The sequence below is a fragment of the Platichthys flesus genome, chromosome 13, assembly GCF_949316205.1.
Source record: "Platichthys flesus chromosome 13, fPlaFle2.1, whole genome shotgun sequence".
NCBI classification, from domain to species: domain Eukaryota; kingdom Metazoa; phylum Chordata; class Actinopteri; order Pleuronectiformes; family Pleuronectidae; genus Platichthys; species Platichthys flesus.
In genome coordinates, this window is record NC_084957.1 from 5313357 (window position 1) to 5331562 (window position 18206).

General features: G+C 42.0%; 1 protein-coding gene across 2 annotated transcripts in view; it reads right to left on the bottom strand.

Moving 5' to 3' along the window:
• Positions 1–18206, bottom strand: part of ramp1 (receptor activity modifying protein 1) — a 39934-nt gene that overhangs the window by 2225 nt on the left and 19503 nt on the right. Inside the window, exon 2 of one of the 2 annotated variants that reach the window (XM_062403165.1) lies at positions 12737–12872. In XM_062403165.1, the coding sequence (XP_062259149.1) occupies positions 12737–12872 (136 nt within the window). Of the gene's footprint in view, positions 1–12736; positions 12876–18206 lie in introns of both variants that reach the window. The other variant, XM_062403164.1, reaches the window with a different exon arrangement.

Below are 18206 nucleotides of genomic sequence, written 5' to 3' on the forward strand. Positions count from 1 at the left end.
AGATGTTCATGGTCCCCAGAGGATGAATTGTAATAACTGCGATCCCCTGACACATCTGATCAAAATCTAAATTTGTGCTCTCGACCCGAAACCTGCAACCCCGGCTTTACTTTGTGTTAATTGTAATTAACAAGCGCTTACACTCAAACTAGCATAGAGAATATAGTCTTTACTGTATCATTGTATTGTTTTCTTTACTTTGATTGAATACGATTTGTACGGAGGAGCGGAGGTAAAATAAGACTCTTATTGTCTCAGATGAAAAACACTTTCATGTCCTTCGCTGTTAGAAAAGAGAGAGGCAGAATCATCTCTTCCTCGCTCAGTTCACTCTCTGCACCTTGCTGCTGCTCTGAGGTAATGACCCATGAATATTGGTTAGTACACAAAGGCCTCTCCATCTACAGTTCACAAGTACACACACACACACACACACACACACACGCACTGTGACTTTTGATTGATTGAAGTTCATTAATGGCACGGCCAGGCTGACCTCATACTGTTCCCCAGTACATCCGTCTATTTATATCTGCGGCTCATTGTTATTTCTAAGAGAAGCAGAGAGATTTCTTTTGAGTATTCATGTACATACTGTAATCAAATAAATTACTGGTCACGACATAATGTGAACTAGAGACTGTTTGACTTCACAAATCAATTTCCCCCTCATCTTTTAAAGTTGTATTAATAACAGAGGCTCCGAAAACACACACACACACAGAACTGCTTTGACTTTTGAAGCAATAAAACAGTTCCTGGTTTACACGTCCAGCAGATAGAGTCAAGCACCATTAGAATTCACCTGGAGTCGGGTTTGAGGCCCTCGGACTAATTTAAATCCAGTATTCCCTCTCCTTGGAGCTGCACTCAGGCTCCTGAGGGAAACACTTCACTGTGTTCGGCAGCCACTTGCTAACTTTGATTGTCTGTCATTAGTTGCTGGGCGGGAGCATGCAGCGAATTTGTCAGAGCTTTTTTTCTCCTGAGGAAATTTGGAAAATTGGATAAAGAGAACCACGAGAAACGGTGAAACCAGAAAGACGGTAAACAACGATCTGCAAACGTGAAGATAAGTGCGGTTAATGATCTGCTGGTTTGCTCCTGACTCCCTCTCAAATAAATATTTAAGTATCAGTGAGTGCAGCTTTATGATAAAAAAGATTAGTTCTGCTTATTCCCTCTGGTCAGATTTCATATGTTTAATATTTTAACATCTTTTTTAAGCCGTGCCACAACATGGCGGCTCGGGGGGGGGGGGGATCAGCATGACTCAGTCTGGATGTGTTCTTCCTTCCTCCGCTGTCTCCTTGAAGTTCTACAAATCAGCTGAAAGAGAATTCTCCCGGTGGCGCTGCCGGCCTAATGAGCACCGATGCTTTTTGTGAGTCATCAATGAAAGAAGTCGCCTGCCGGGTCGAGACACGGGCGGTGAAGAGAGAGAGAAAGAGAGAGAGAGAGAGAGAGTAGGGTACCGGTTCTTCTCGTGTGGCCGCGGTCGGCCTCCAATCAAACCTGACAGAGTGCCACGTCTGCAAAAGTGTGTGAGCACAAACAATTCACCCGCTCAATATCCTCTCCTGTGTAATTTCTCTTTGAGTCTACATATTTTTAATCATCCGGTCTCGCTGGGTGAATCCGCCCATGTGACTTCGGGCCGTTTAGCGATTCTGCACCTCGCTGTTCCTTTTTGGGGGAAACGTCTGACACAGAGGTTCGTGCTGTGTCCTGACCTAACATGTAGGTTTACTGTGACTGAGACTCTCAGTGCTGCTGATGCACACTGACTGTGTGCGGCCACAGGGCAAGTGTTTGTGAGTATCTGTGAAGCAGAGCAAACATTCCCTTATGAATTATGTATGTATTTCCCATAATGTATTTATAGTTCTTTTTAAAAAACAAGACAGAGTTAGTGGACAGGAAAAAGACAGATAAACAAATTCTCTGGGGTCTCTGTCTTCAGAACGCGGGAGAGAGTTGCTAAGCGGATCACGTTAGAACTGATAGATATTAAAAAGAAATTACTTTTCTTAACGAACTGGAATGAAGAACCGGAAGACGTCATCTGTGTTTGTTCTTTCATGCAATTCTACCAAGTGGACCAATCAGAGCTCCAGTTGTCCGCGTCTCCTCAACACTTAGCTCCATTTTTCGGGGAGGTGCACGTCAGGGTCGGGCGTTCCCTTTCCTTATTATGCAAATATTGGAAAGAGCTGTCAAGGTGTCGTTAAAACACACAAACACAACGAGGTCGGTGAAACGACTTCACCACCCGAGAAGCAGCCGGCAGATCCGACGTCACACCGACTGTATTCATTATGAAACATGTGGAAGGTGCAGGACACCTGCATCTGGATGAGGCAGCATCTTGCTGTTTTCAGCAGTTTGATCTGTCGACTGCCTGCAAGGTGTGAATAAATAAAACCTGGATAATGAATAAATAAAAGTGACACAGGACACAGCTGCTCCAGTGACTTCGGGAAGGACTCCTAATTCCACACCCTCACAGAACCGAGCGGGGGGGAGGTGGACAGGTGTGAAGGTAGACGGATGGTGTTATTTATTCAGTTGACATTGCAGTATTTCAAGGGAATAACAATTTGATTTGCGTGAGGTTGATGATTTCACCGCGAAAGGAAAGACAACAGGGTCGTCCGCAGGTTTTTCACCTTCACTGGACCCCGTAGATCTCTGCAGTGGAAATGTGTTGTCAGGAGAAAGTTAGGATGTGACAGAAGAACCAAGATGTGCAGTGAATCCTCTGGAGGGAGTTTTATTCTCACATGATCCATTCAGACACTATCCAGTTTGAAGTCGTCAAACCAAACTGAAAACATTCCTTTAACCAGTATCATTTTATTTTAATTTCTTGTGTTATTCCTTCCTATATGTCTTATCCATTCGTTTATCAAATTATTTTATTCAATCACATTTTATTACTAGAAACCAGCTTCTGACCCGTGTACGTGCTCTGAACTACCCACAGATCCTCCCACAGCACCGTGTGATATCTGTGTCAGGCCTCTTCACTCTCCCGCTGGTTTCAAAGACCTGACCTCCCTGATTCCAACATCAAAACCGAAAAGGATTTCTGTCACTGTGGAGCCATTGATGGACTTTGCAGGGTCAGCAGCTCCCACTGGGTTTAGTCGAGATGCTCCGGCTAAGTAACAAAGATGCTGTGACTCACCGGAAATCAAATAGAAGCAGCTTATCTGGGGTAAAAGTTTAAAAGGTCATTCAACTTTTGTTCTTTATCACAGAGAAACATGAGATAAGAGAGTTTCCTTGTAGGAGAATGGATCTGGAAGCATGAAAACTGCAGTGGAACCTGAGGACAGGGACATAAAAGACAGATGAATATCTATGATTTCAAGTCCTCACTTACTCATCATGTCACAGTTCACCTCCTCCGTCCCGTAACACTGACCAGTGTTGTCCCCTTAAACTGCATCTCATGGGGGAAGCTCACTTTGGGCCATTACCCAGAAACAACCCTCTTCATCACTTGCATTTATCGCTGAGAAAGCTTCTGTCATGCCGGCTCTGCTCGGAGAGATCGCCTCTGAGCGGAAACAGAATGATTATTCTATCTGAGAGCCAAAAAGAAGCAGGACAAACTGTCACCACCGAGCACATCACACAAAATGTTCTTCTTTTTCTGCCCACTTTGTTATTCTGCTAACCTCCAGCAGCGTTTCTCCCTCTGGGCGAGAAGGAACATCTGAGTTTGTGAGCACAGTGTGGGTGTATGTGTGTGTGTGTGTGGGGTGTGTGTGTGTGTGTGTGTGTGTGTGTGTGTGTGTGTCTATTAACTACATGAGAACAAAAGTGATCAAATATCTTTGCAAAGTTTGGAATATGTACATGTTTATTTTCACACTCTCACACAAACCCTTCACAATGTTTTCTTTGTTCATATTTGTTCTCACTTTTCATTTCTCACCCTCTGTACGTTTCCAATCCGTCAACACCAGGATGTGAGCAGCTGGGACTGGTTTTCCACGTGTGTGTGTGTGGTTGTGTGTGTGTGTGGTTGTGTGTGTGTGTGGTTGTGTTTAGATGACAGCATATATACTTGCACGCTTGTGTATCTGTATTTGACAGCTTTGTTTACATCGATGCTGAGGTATACATTTGATTATTTGCCTTTTTATGCAGTTTGCACACATGTTTGCGTGTGAGCAGATGTGTGTGTATCTCTGTGTGGGTATGTGTGTGTGTTACAGTCTTGTCACTCTGTAGCATTAAACCAGAACACAGTCTGAAGTCCTTACATTCCAGAAAACACAAAGCTCGACCTGGACCACAACACATGTGTATAATGTCAGAAACTCATACACAAAGCGATCCATCAAAGACACTCATATATCTTCATGACACTGATGCAGTGGAGTAATATGAGGCCTATTCTCAATAGGATAACTTTGATCCCCCAGTAAACCTTCAGTTTTACTTTGTGCTCACAGATGAATACTTCTAGTATTGTGAATCCTACACTATTACCTCTGATTGTCTTAAGCTTCTCTGACTCATTTGGTTCATGGCTGTGATTCTTATCATCGAAACACAACAGTATCGTATATTGTGCTTTATTATAATCACAGTGGGTGAATCAGTGTCTGAAACTGGCAGCAGTAGAGTGAATTGTATTTGTGTGTGTTCATGCATGTGTCGCTGGGATTGTGCAAATATAAACAAATCAGGGACCCACATGCAAAAAGCTCGGCTCCCCAGCACAGCCACTGGTAAAAAAATACCGAGGGAAATAAAATATTAATCTAACAAATTGTATAAACCACCAGAGAGTTCAGGTGACACCTTGGAACTGATTGGGATTTAAAAAAGTCATACTGCTCATAAATCCAAAATGTTGCATGCCCTATAGCGTGGGGACAAATCTAAAAAAAACATGTTTTTCATTTGTGTGTGTGTGTGTGTGTGTGTGTGTGATGAGTTATAGCAAAGTCTGCCACACCACACTACTGTTTAAAGTTCTCAAGGAACTTTAAACATCCTGTCCAGGCTCACATGAAAATCGGCTCTGAATATTCATCTATCACGAAAATATCCACTTAACTGGTTAAAAACTTACAATGGGTAACACAACTTGTTTTCATGGCGATTTGAGCCACATAAAGCACAGCAGGCAAAGATTATTAATAAACTTTAAAATATTTTTGTAAAGGAATATTATCACAGCAACATATACATTTAGTGATGGAGACAGATGTAGCCTGGGGAGCTAAACTCAGCACATAAAAAGTAATTACTCTGAGTGTAACTGTTATTTCTAATGAGGAAAAGCTGAGGCTGCTGTGTTTGTTTATCTGTGACGATATTGGATTTTGGGTTTTAATTTACGACCGTTGTGTAGCATTGTGAACGTTGGTGTAGCAACACAAGAGAGAGAGAAAAGGGGCGAGGCGAATCCATTTGTATGGCACATCACACCCGGAGGTCATTCAATGTGCTTTGTAGAACTAAACAGAAGAATAAAAAAGTAGCGACAGAGATAAGACGCATTAAGAAGATTAAAAACATTTTAAACATGAGAGAAACAGAGAGAGAGAGAGAGAGAGAGAGAGAGAGAGAGAGAGAGAGAGAGTTTCCTCTCCTGCTTCTCCTGAAGCCACGTGGGACCAATAGACCGACTAAGTGAGTGTTAGCAGTATTGATGTGAAGGCTCAGAACAAGGAGATTGGCTCAATTATTGCAGAGAAACACCGCTTGTTGTGTTGTTCCTCTAAGGGCTCCTGTGTACACACACACTCCAATCAATCAAAAGTTGAGCTGCTCTCCAATATGGCCGACAGGAAAGCTAAATTATACAGGAAGACGCTGAAGAAGATTAAATGCTGGATGAATTAAATGATAATTGAATGATGAAGAGCTACATCACTATTAACAGTAGCACAGGTTTGGGTGGAACTGTAAAGGTCAGGGGGACTTTTAAATACACACATTAAGTCTGTTTGGATTTATATTCACTGTATTATATATCAAACCAAAACATGATCCTTTATATAATAATAATAATAACATTAATAATTATCATCATCATCATCTTCCTATTTTGGTAGAAAACAAACATTCCTGAACATTTTACTGATATGTTCAATATCACTTTATTTACCGAATAAATCAATTAACAACATATCTTCATTAACCTCATCATACATGGGGGAAATCTTTTCTTTAAAACTTATTCACTGTTGTTATTTTGTCATATTTGCATCGAGTCCCTACTTTAAGCATCTACATGTGAGGTTTTGAAAACATGCTGATAAGTTTACATCCAGGTTTCCTGAGAGACGCTGACAGGCTGCGTTCGGCCGCATCGCAAACGAAAAACCATCTTAATTGAGGCAAATATTGAATCTTTGTCCTCGGAGCTATTTGCATGCATTGCGTAACAGCCCCGGCCGAGGGGGCAAACCAGGCAACGCTGGACGTCCTCCACTCATTAGAGCTGTTAAACCCCCCCGACAATCCATTTCTGATCGCCGACTAATCAGCCGTTTAATCACGGGGGTCCGCGGAAAGGGAACTTCACTGAGCTTTCCACACTACTGAGCTTGCTGGATTTATCTTTACCCACAAAGGGGTTTTTAGATTATTACAGATGGCTGACAGGCATGCATGACTGACCGACCAAAATACACACTCCGACAGCCACACAGAGGAGAGAAGGCTTCTGGTGAACCTCAAGGAAGAAAGCTATTTTTACATCAAGTGCCAGCATTATGAAAAACAGAGACGAGGGCAAATGGAGAGAATTAGAACATAATTATAATCAACATGAAAACACAACTTGGATTCATGTTGTGTGCTTGTATTTATGCAACAAGTGCTTTCCTCCCTGTGTCGTGCTTCTCCATCGTTGACCTCATTTCATAAAGTGCCAGAGATAATGGAGGTTGTGATTTGGCGCACTGCAAAGAAATGCAAATTAAGTGTATCAAATTCTACATGATCTCCAAAATCAACATGTAGTCAGTTGCCTCAGAGCCTTTTCTGGAAGTGACCACAGTGTGTGGAATCCTGTTCAGTGAGAAACTGTGTAATTCATCCAGGCCACAGGGGTTAATTAGCAGAAGGAAAAAAAAGGCTTTTGAAAGTTGTTTTTATTCCAAAAATGGGATTTCCTCTGAGAGTTTGGCTGAAACTGTTTACACATGCAAATGAAAATAAAAATGAAAGAAACCCGGAGCTGTTTTGGCTCTCTCTCTGTGTGTGTGTGTGTGTGTGTGTGTGTGTGTTTGTCTTTGTGTCTGTGTGTGTATGTGTGAGTTAGAGCCAATGCAAAGCTACTGATACGCCGAGCACAGTCATGTGACAATGGGCCACAATTAGCCGGCTAACCCGACAAACAGACGGAGCGGCTGGATGAGCCGATGCAGCCACAGGCTCCTCTGCAGATGGATCGACCGCAGCCAAATCACAGCTAACAGAATCCATACATATTCATGAGCAGTGGATTATCTCCAAGTTGTTGTTGTTAAAGTTTTCGTGAAAGACGCGAAGGGCAACTTCAAGTTGTTTTTTTTTATCTTTTCATCAAACACGTAACTGCCGTTGTGGAGCTTTGACTATTCCAGGGTCTTAAATCCACAAACTGATAAGATAAATAAAAGTCAGTTTTTTAGATATCAGGAGGCCGAGGGGAGCTGGACACAGTGGAGCATCAACCCAGTGGCAGGACCAGTATCTGCTCCTTTCTGCAAGGAGGAACAGGAGGAGCACCATCAAAGCCCTACAAGATGAGCTCCAGCAGGCCACTGGTGTGCATGTTGTATATCTGCCTCCACCCAGTACTGCCACAGAGCTCACTGGTGCCCTGCTCCGGGTCTGGGAGGAGATCACCACGCAGGACAACATCCACCGACTCATTTTAATATATATATAAAGCAAAAACATGCAAACCCCTGCATGTGCATTTGCAAGATAGTCAGAAGAAGAATGCCATTGTTTCTCTATGTGCACAAAGTCTTTACAGCCGCCTGCTACACAACATAAACACAAACTGTGACAGACGTCGAACCACAGCTCACATTTAATTCAGTGTCTTATCTACAAGCCCGGACCCGGCTCTGTATCTGCCGCTGCACCTTGACTCCGGGAACGAGCGAGTAAACACATCTTTATTCCTCATCTGGCCTCGGCTGTCAGTCAAACGCTCCCAGTCAGAGTGTAAAGAGGATCAAGGATTGTTTCTAATTCATCTCCCGAAGCCTCGTTTTAAAACAATTAGCGTGGCGGCACTCTGACATGGATTTGGACGGCAGAGGGGAATGAGTCATCCAGATTTCCGTTGGACGCTAACATCGGTTTTATTGTCCGTTAATGTTCTCATAGGAGGATGAAAGCCTGTGATGCAGTTGTGTTTCTTTTGTAATCCCTGTGGTCATTGGATTAAAAGCACAAATTCGTTTTGTTCAGCAGGACTTTTTATTCTGTTTTTCTGGCTGGAGACGATCGCTGTCAAGTCCCAGACGCCGGCTCGGAGCGATTTAGCTGTTACTCAGTTTGTTCATCGGCACCAAGTAATTGGACATGACAGCTGAAAGCCAAATCCTTTATCATTCTCCATTTTCCTCCGCAGCGGTTTTATAATTGCCCTGTCTTTGAATTGAACATCGCTGCCAGCTACAGTAAACGCTTCTTTGCTTTGTTTTTCCTCCAAGACATATTTCATACTGACCCATTTTACACCAAATAGTTTCCTGGATGCAAGTTTTCTTGACCATCAGTTTGACAGATGCTCATTAAATCTCTCCACATCCTGCCGGTGACCTGGGAGGAGAGTGATCCGACCTGACGGAGCAGCTCCCCGGCCCCTGGAAGCCATGAAAACTTTAGTGACAGCTCTAAACGGCTGAATGACAAAAACTGCAGAGAGGAAGTAAGTGATGGAGAGGGGAGTCAAATCTCCTGGGCTGGAATGTGGCGGCTTGTTGGCCGGTTGGCGCTCGTGCTGTCGGGCAATATGCGTCAAAGCCTTGGCTCAGGGTTCAACAGCTGCTGCCTCGGCTTGACGTTGCATGTGTTCAGGTTCCGATTGGTCATTAGCTCACCAGCTTATAGAGTTTATCTACTTGAAATGAAGTGGTTTCAATTTAGTTTGTTCCAACTTGAAAAGTGAAAATGGAAAGTGAGTCTAACTTTACAGGACAGTTGAATTTATCAAATACATATACAGTATATAGGGTTGTTGTCATTTGTTCCTAAAACACACACAAGTTGAATCAACTGGATAGTAAGAAATATGTAAAGAACACAACTGTAACACACGTGAGCCTATATACAGCATATTATTTTACAGTGTACTGACATTAGCAGGAGCACTGGTGCGACACAAACTTTCTGCACATATAAGTGTGTGTGAGTTTTTGGAGACCCATGGCATAAGAGTGTTTAAAATGCTGAGCCTGAGTGCTTTCAGTTATTTCAGCGGTGCCAACAGCACACTGGAACCTGGAGGGTGACATTATCCAGCTGGATGTCTGCGTCTCCCCGGCTGCACTCGCCCGACTTGTCCTATTCACTCATCTGCACAAGTGTCTCGTGCGAAACCCGAGCGTTCGCTGTGCAAAACTGTTTGTTTCAGCAACTTTCCTCCTCTGAATTATCAAAACCACCGAACTCACTGATCAGATACCTGCCTCTGCTTCATCAGCAACCCCCCCCCCCCCCCCCCATCGTGTCCTTCCCCCCTGCCGTGTCAGTGTGAGAATAATTTCATCAGTGTCGGTTAAAGAGAGCTGTGTCAACAAAGTGAGCGAACCCAGGGAGACTTGTGACAGAATTAAACATTTATCAGCGTTTCTTCAAAGCTCAGTTTCTTGTATATGTTCCTTCATCTTTCTATTAATAAAGCCTTTTAAGTGTCTTTAAGGGATAAAATGTCTCCCCTCAACTTCTCAGTCACGCCGCGGTGACACTGCGTTGCCATGTCACCGGCCTGTTCAGTGTGGCAGGAGGTAATTAGACGAGCCTGATGGCTGATGTGATATTGATTCATTGAGCCGCCCGACCAGCAGTAGACGTTTAAACAGGACTTAGAATGCACAGGGCGTCCTGTGATGTTTGCTTGCTTCTGAATGCATATAGACAAGACATTAGTTTCATCACAGCTGGAGTGAAACACCCGGATGCATAGGTTTGCCACACCAGTAATTAAGCATGTTTTGTCTATTTACTGCTTTTTCAGTTTTTTTTCCACCTTCCAGGAAGCTACTGGTTTAAGTATGATTATCAAATGTCAAATGTCATACTTTAAATTGTCACGATTTGTTTTCAGAAATTGGAAATTGGAAATTGGAAATGAAAGGGTCTCTACAAAGAGTACGAGGAGACATGTTAGAATTGATTTTGAAGGTTATATATCAGATTTTAATAAACTGAATGGTCTCAGAGTAGATCGGAGCACTGTAGTGACCTCTGTGACCATGATGGAGAAATCCAGAATTTTCAGAAAGTTTTATTCATAGTTTATAAAACTGAAAAATCCTTCACACATCTATTTAGAGGAGAGAGAAGAAAGTGGAAAGTGAAGTGAGTGCTGCCTTATTAGTTTAAAATTGTTTAATTATTATTTAATTATTATACATAGTGAGACCGTCTGATTTATTTACTTTACAGTAGCTCATTCAATATTTGTTATCTCCTGCATGTCACAGGCTCTCATATTAATTTGTAGCTCGTCTGTATCGTTTGTACTTAGCTGTGGGTGATGGTGTGGTTACCAATTGCTGCCCTTTGCTGGTCGCATGCTGGGAATTTTGATGTGCACACAACATATCGACAGAAGAACAAATGGGAATAATTATAACTGCACTTGGGGAATGAGGAGAACAAAGTATGAGGGATGTCACTAAATTGAATGAGGGCAGATGAACAGGCGATAACTTAGCCCCTGAAAGACATTAGGGGCAGAGGAAGCAGCGGGAGAGATAAGGGAAATGAAAAAGGAAGAGAGAGGAAGGAAGAATAGAAAAAGACAAGAGAGATGTCGCCAGAGCATTTAATTCCACGATGTTTTAGTGCAGAATAAAGGCAGTCATGCACTTTGGCACTTGAGTCTCTATCTTTGTGAAAGTTTGTAAAGTATAACAGAAGTAGAGTACAGTGTATTTTGTGATCTGAGGAAAATACACACAAGTATTTAATAAGGTATACTGCAGTGACAATAAGTGACAGGTCGGCTGAATTGACAGGATCCATCTTACTTTCAGGAAAAATGTAAAAAAGTGCTTTCAGAAGTATGAGGAATGTGATCATAGGAACATAATTTATCATTCCACCCGTCAGCTGCACTGCTTCTATTCAGCCAGAGAGAACGAGGGAGATTTCATGCAGAGAGGGAGAAATTAGGACCAGGAGAGTGTGACGGGCGGTTCAGCTGCTGCTGCTCGGCTCAGTGTTCACGGCTGCGTGAGGCCAGAGCGCGGTGTGAACTCAGGCTGATGTGAAAGTGACGACTGAGGACAAGAGAGAGACAAGACAGCTGAGGAAGTTAAGTGTGTTGTTCAGATATTATTCAGGATGTGGGAACCTACATTAGTGTCCACAGGCAGATTATGGGAACCATGAGGTCTTAATGAGGAAAGAAATTATCATTAAGTAAAATCGTTAAATATTGAAGGTAAGACAGGTTTTGAGATAAAGGGGTCAAGGTCAAGGTCAAGGTCAAGGTTAAGGTTAAGGTTAAGGTTAAGGTTAAGGCTAAGGAAAGTACAAATTACAGTTATAGTTAAGGTTAAAATAAATCTCTGGAAAATAAGCCAATACCATTGGGAGTCAGACACACACTCACACAAACACACACCAAATGTCACTTCAGCTCAATTAGAAATCCCCAATATAACTTTTTCTCAAAGGGGGGGAACAACTGTCAGGCCTGATCTTTGACCTTTACATTTCAATCTTTCATTTACATACCTATTCATATTTTTGGTTTCGTCCTTTTTTCATTTGTCTGTCAAAGGGATTTGAAACAAAAATTCAGGGAAACCCAACTTGAAAACTTCTTACATTATGAATTCTGCCATTAACCCAATCAGAACATTATTTTCCTCTTGACTTCAGAACTTCAGCAGTTTGATTAATGTCGATGACACTGTTTCCATTGAAACAACTAAGCATCTACTTGTTCTGTATCTGCCACATAAAAAGCAGAGGCCATAAAAGGAGCCGTCCAGGATCATTAAGGTTCAAGCATTTCCCTTCACTTTGACTTCACTATTTATCCAAACTAGAGGAGCACAGTCCCTGAAGTATGATTTTATCCACTTGAGACTATTTTGACTTCACGGTTCAACGGGCTGACTGATCGTTTCTGAGCCTTAAATATAGAAACTATGCTCCTTTATCCAAATGAAGCTTGGTTTGTCCTAACCTACGCTGTCATGGCCGGCTCTGGACACGGATGGACGATTGAAGGGGCCCAAGGGATCTTGGATCAGTTACCAGACCAAATTTTCTTGGGAAGTCAATCAGCTACAGGGATACAAAACCATCACGATGACACAAAAGCAAACTCAAAGAGCAACAACTATCAGGAGAAACTTTTATTTGTTTAATGTTGTTATTACAAAGTGATCGCCTCATGCAAAGCTGATTTGGATTTATATTAAGTGTGAAAGTAAAAAGCATGATTGTGTGTGTGTGTGTGTGTGTGTGTGTGTGTGTGTGTGTGTGTGTGTGTGTGTGTGTGTGTGTGTGTCCTACTCACTCGACTGTGTCATCCCAGCTGCACCAGTGTCCCTGATCCAGCTCCTGCATGTCCAACCTGAACTTGGCGAGGCAGAACTCCTCGATGGCGTACTCGTAGTGGGGTCCGCACCCCTGGGCCGTCACACACTGAGAGGCTGCTGAGAGGGGGAGAGGGGGAGAGGGGGAGAGGGGGAGAGGAGGGTGAGACGATGACGGGAGGGAGACACAGCAAACTCCGAGGAACTCTTAAAAGTTGTTCTAGTAATTAAGGATATTAAAAACTGCCACAGAGGTTCTCCTCCCATCGTGTGTGTATGTGGGCCTGAATAAGCAATCTGAGATGTTTTCCAATCACCTGGACATTACACGATCTGCTGTGTAAGCCTTAAAAAGACCCCCAACACACACACACACACACAACCGCACAGTCACACTCACACTCAAGCAAAGTTTGACCAGTGTGGCCGAAGCTTCATATTTAGCACGTACATTCAACAATGGTATCAACCAAAGCACCATATAACTAATTTAAAACTAAACTCGCTTGATAAAATATCACTAATTAGCCCTGAATGACACTGAATAGTGATCAGAACTAACTAAAGTAAAAGAAACTTATAATAATATTATATAATATCTCTATAAATCAAGCAAACACACTAAGGTTGTTTACTTTGCATTTAAGTGTGGGTGCACTTCCAGTGGTATGAGGATCCTGAAATGATTTGTACATATGGACTCGTGGAAACATGAAGCACCGTGTGCAATTAGTTAGAAGTTTCCTTCAGGAGCTGTGGGTGAAAACAACTTTCTTCATTGCTTTATAACTTAGTAGTCCTCTCTCGTGCAGAACAGCTGCCTTCTCATTCCTCCTCCGCCTGTTTCTGTGCAGCCTCCAATTATTTTCAACACCTCCTCTTTACCTTCTTCTCTCATTTTCCTCTTTTACTCCCCTGGGACTCTTTTCCTTTTTCTTCTGTTTTTTACAGTATTACCTGCTGTTTCTCATTTTTCTTGTCTCTCTATACATCTCTATTCATCCATCTCTATTCACGCCCCCTGAGAGCTGTGAAGTGGACACAATGGCAGTGTCTTATAATAAAATTGGCAAATGCACATTCTTATTATTATATGTAACCCTGCGGAGTCGAGGGGGAATAGAAACGGGAAAGTATGGAAAGATTCAGTCGGCTTCATTTTGTAGAAATATGAAATGAAATAAAAGATGAAAACTACGCACAAATAACTTGTTTACATTCCTACAAATATTCTGTCTCCTGCTGTGAGGGGAGCGGGTGAAAATGTTTATGTGCAAGGCTCCAATCAAAGAATGCGATCAAAGATTTAGATCAAGTGCCTGTGTTTATGAGACGGACACAGAGACTCAGAGAGGAAATGCAAAAATGGGGAGAAAGGATTTGAGAGCTTGCATTTTTATCTGCAGACCGGATTTTTGTCATGTGTGCAGTCTTCCTTGTAACATCAAGGGTTCGGGACTACACAATAAAACAAAGACATCATCACTTTCAAAGAGTCACCATTGTGTTCGTTTTCTGATCTTGTGAAGACCTCTTTTTGTCAGGGCACGACTCCAGGTTCTTATGAGCTGCCTTCAGGTGTGTTTGGTTCAAGAAGTCACTTAAATGTTCCTCTGATCAGCAATAGTCTTTGATAAGGCCACAAGAGTACAATGGATATTCTGACTCTTATCCAATGATCTAAAATAGATGATTCTGTCGAAACACATTTTTAATTTTTTCTTAATCATAAAAAAATCCTTGAATTCCATCAAATTTTGGGGTAAAAGTGGTATAAGTTACTATTATAGCTAGAAAACTAAATCAGTTATGGTTGAGGTTCATTAGTAAAAACTCATATTTAAGTCAATAATAATTCGAAATCCATGAGAAGTTGCAAAACCCAGTTTCCTGAACACCAGCAATATGTTGTGCCCTTTAGATATGAATCAATATCATCTTATTTAATGCTGTAACTGCTGCTGTAATATTATTCTTATCCTTTATCCTCAATCTCAACAGGCGCTTTCAAGGAGGCAGTGACAAACAACATATTGTGTATTTGATTTATTGTCTATTCCACTGGTCAAAGTGACTGATTTGTAATTTTGTGAGGTTGCTCTGTGTGTGGTTTCGAGCTGAGTCTTGTCTTTAAAGAGGAAATTATAGTGAAAATATATGATTCCCCTTTTTGACTCCCCTGGAACCTCCTCAAGGATCCGTAGTGGTCCCGAGACCCCACTTTGAAAACCCTTGTTCTCTGCAACCCATAATGACCCATGGTTAAATGATTCACCTGCACTCTATCTGATATGTCAGTAAATTACAATGCTAACCTCGACACTGCTGACCAATCAGTCATAACTGATAATACAACCACTTTGGAAACTGATGGAATGAGACGTCTTATCTTCAGCAAACCACACTGATGCATTTAGAATAGAAAAACTGTCTAATGGTTAAATAATAGATGCTTAAATTGTCTCCGACCACAACACACCGCTTCATCTACAGGAAGCTGTAAAACAATAACACAACCCAACACAACCTTGTAAAGCTTAAATGTGCAGAACAGCTGCCGTTAGGAACATGCAATAGATATGAAGCAGTGTTCAGAGGAGCGAGTTTCTAATGGAGAGGGCGAATGTTCAAAAACAGTAAGAAAGAACCCAGATCCCTGGTGGGTGCAGAGGCCTCCGGCTGCAGATTCACATAATAAATGCCGTTTCTGTCAGAGGGCTAATTCAACTACACTAATGACGATTTGTCCTGAAGGATGTAAGGAATTACATAATGATGACAACACTCCTCGCACTGTAATCAATGGATAAATGCTGCAGCAGAAATAGAGACAGATAATACACACATTTGTAGATCAACCTATGAGATCAATGGACAGAAAACGCAGCTATTTTTAACTCTGACTTTTCTCACTACCAGTTTCATTTAAAATGTTTCACTTATCTCAGTTTAATAAATTGACTCTGACGTTTCTGCCTGTGCAGGATCCAGGCCGACAGCAGCATCACAGGCGACGGCGCCGCTTGATGTCAAACGGCTCTTTGAGAGACGGGTTTGAATTCAGAGGTAAATTGAATCTGCATCATCGTGCATCTGTTTTGACACTTTGTGCTGGTGATTTTGCAGAAAGGTCTGAGGGACGATATCAAGCAAAGTAATAATATCATGAAGTTCAAAAAGAGGTACAGAATATACTTGTGAATTTGCGTTGCATACTTTACAGCAATGAGGACAGAAAATACCTTTAATGGTGTTTTTGTTGGGTATCGTGGACGTGGATGTGAATCCTTACATTGGGATCATTTATTTTGTAATTGTATGTACATCAATATGTGCATATATCCAATAGGCCTATAAATGACTCACCTTGTGCCAAACACATTTGATCACCAGGACTCCCGTCACACTCGCAGTGAGGCAGCGCTCAGTGAATCTGAAGAAAGGGTCAATATTGACTTGAGATTTTTCTCATTTCATTCTCCAACTGTTTTATCGATTTGGAGCAGAAAGTGAACAACTTGTAGTGAGGTCCCCTTCTCTGGGCGACAGTGAGCGAGGCTGAACATTCATGTGAGGGCACCGAGGTCTGCACTGAAAGGTCGGCGCTGGGATCAGAGGAAACCAATACCTGGCACCACTTACTTCCATTTCACCAACACATTCCTCAGACTTGGTTTTTAAACTTCAGACTTTTAAAGCCCTCTGTTCATCGAGGGAATCTGTTTTTTCTGAACTCCCACAAGGCTTCTTCAATAAAAGCATGAGTGCATACTTGCAGTCCACGCTGACTTGTTCCTGGAAGTAGGTAGTGGGTGACCTCCAACCTCACACACGCTGCCCTCCTCTATCTTCTCCGTGGGGCATCTACCAGAATGCACCGCTCCCTGTGTGCGAGCAGCTAGCTTCAGGGGGCTACATTGACAGTGTGTGTATTTGCATTGCAATTACGTCTGTGAGAGATAGAATTGGACTTCGGTTCTATTAATAGGATGTTTTGATTTACAATCATTATAAGAAACTGTGCCCGGGGGGTGGGGGGATGGGGGGTGTGGGGGGGGGGAGGTGCGCTGTTATGAGAGCCTTGAAGCAGGACAAATGGAGCCGCTTATTAGGATCTCATTACTCAGAGAATTTCTCTGTTCTGCTCTTTTATTGGTGCTGACAGAACAATCTGTCAGATAGATACAGGAGGCAGTTACCATGTGTTTGCATTTAGTGTCTGTGTGAGTGGAGAGTTGTGTGTTTGTGCCCGGATATATAACCTTTCTGTATATATTGCATAAACATCCATGACCATTAGGGTTTCCAAAGGGTCTTTAAGAAGTCTAAAGAGTCTAAAATGTATTAATCAGAATTTCCAGTCTTAAATGTGTTCAAATATCATCTCCTTGGTCTTTAATATGTTTAAGTGGGTCTTACTTATACTAATGTTCATTTTACTACTCCAATTATCTGCAATTATTCCGAAGTAGACACTGACATTCCTTAATAGCCGTCGCACTTTTCTTGATGATATTAAACCTCATTATTATGGCCTTGAAACATTTTAAATTGAACTTGGAATGAATCCTTGTCCCTATGCAAGGATCTCATATTCTATTCTGACAGTTATTGATCTGTTATCATCTGCATAACCTCACTGTGGCTTCATGCTCTGGATTTAAACACAATCATTCTAGAACCTAGGACAAGATGATGATGACAGTTTTTTGAAGGTCTTCTAGTTTGATGATGAGTTGCCGACCAGCAGCAGATATTTGTGACATATCATCATCTGTGTTGGGTAAAGAAAACAACAAAACAAGTGAAAGACAAACAGTGACTCGACTATTAACGACACTCATACCATAATTCATTCTCTTCACCATACGATCGATGTGGCATTTAAATGTCAGTTCAGGGCGAGAAGAGTTCTTTAAATATTTGACGTATTCACTTAGCTGAAAAAATCATCCTTGCTGCACGATGCCACTTAATCCTGCACACTGCCCCTTTAAAAGCTCAAGTTTTTACACAGGGAATTAGTTTCCATAATGCAATGACAGAATAGGTTAAGACGAGACACTATTGAAAGATTCATGCATCACGTATTTTAAGTGACTGCAGAGAGAGGGATGCACCCGGCGTGCAGCCGATGACGAGATGAAACGAAAGGACTAAATATGAATGAGTCCCGGGGAACGGATGAGACTTCACAAAGTGTTTGGACTCAACGGAATCTCCAACTTAGTTTTTTTGAGAACGGCGTCTGAAGAGAAGGAAGTTTCAAGTCCTCCGAATTTTGAATTTTTCAACAGGATGGCTTACCCCTTCAATTGCAGCTCTCTATCTCTATATCACAAACGAAACGCAGTGGAAAACTCAACAATGGTTTCTGACTTGTGTTCTGTAACGTTTTCTACAGTTCTGTGAAAAGATATGGAAAATATAGACTCAGCCACTTATGACAGG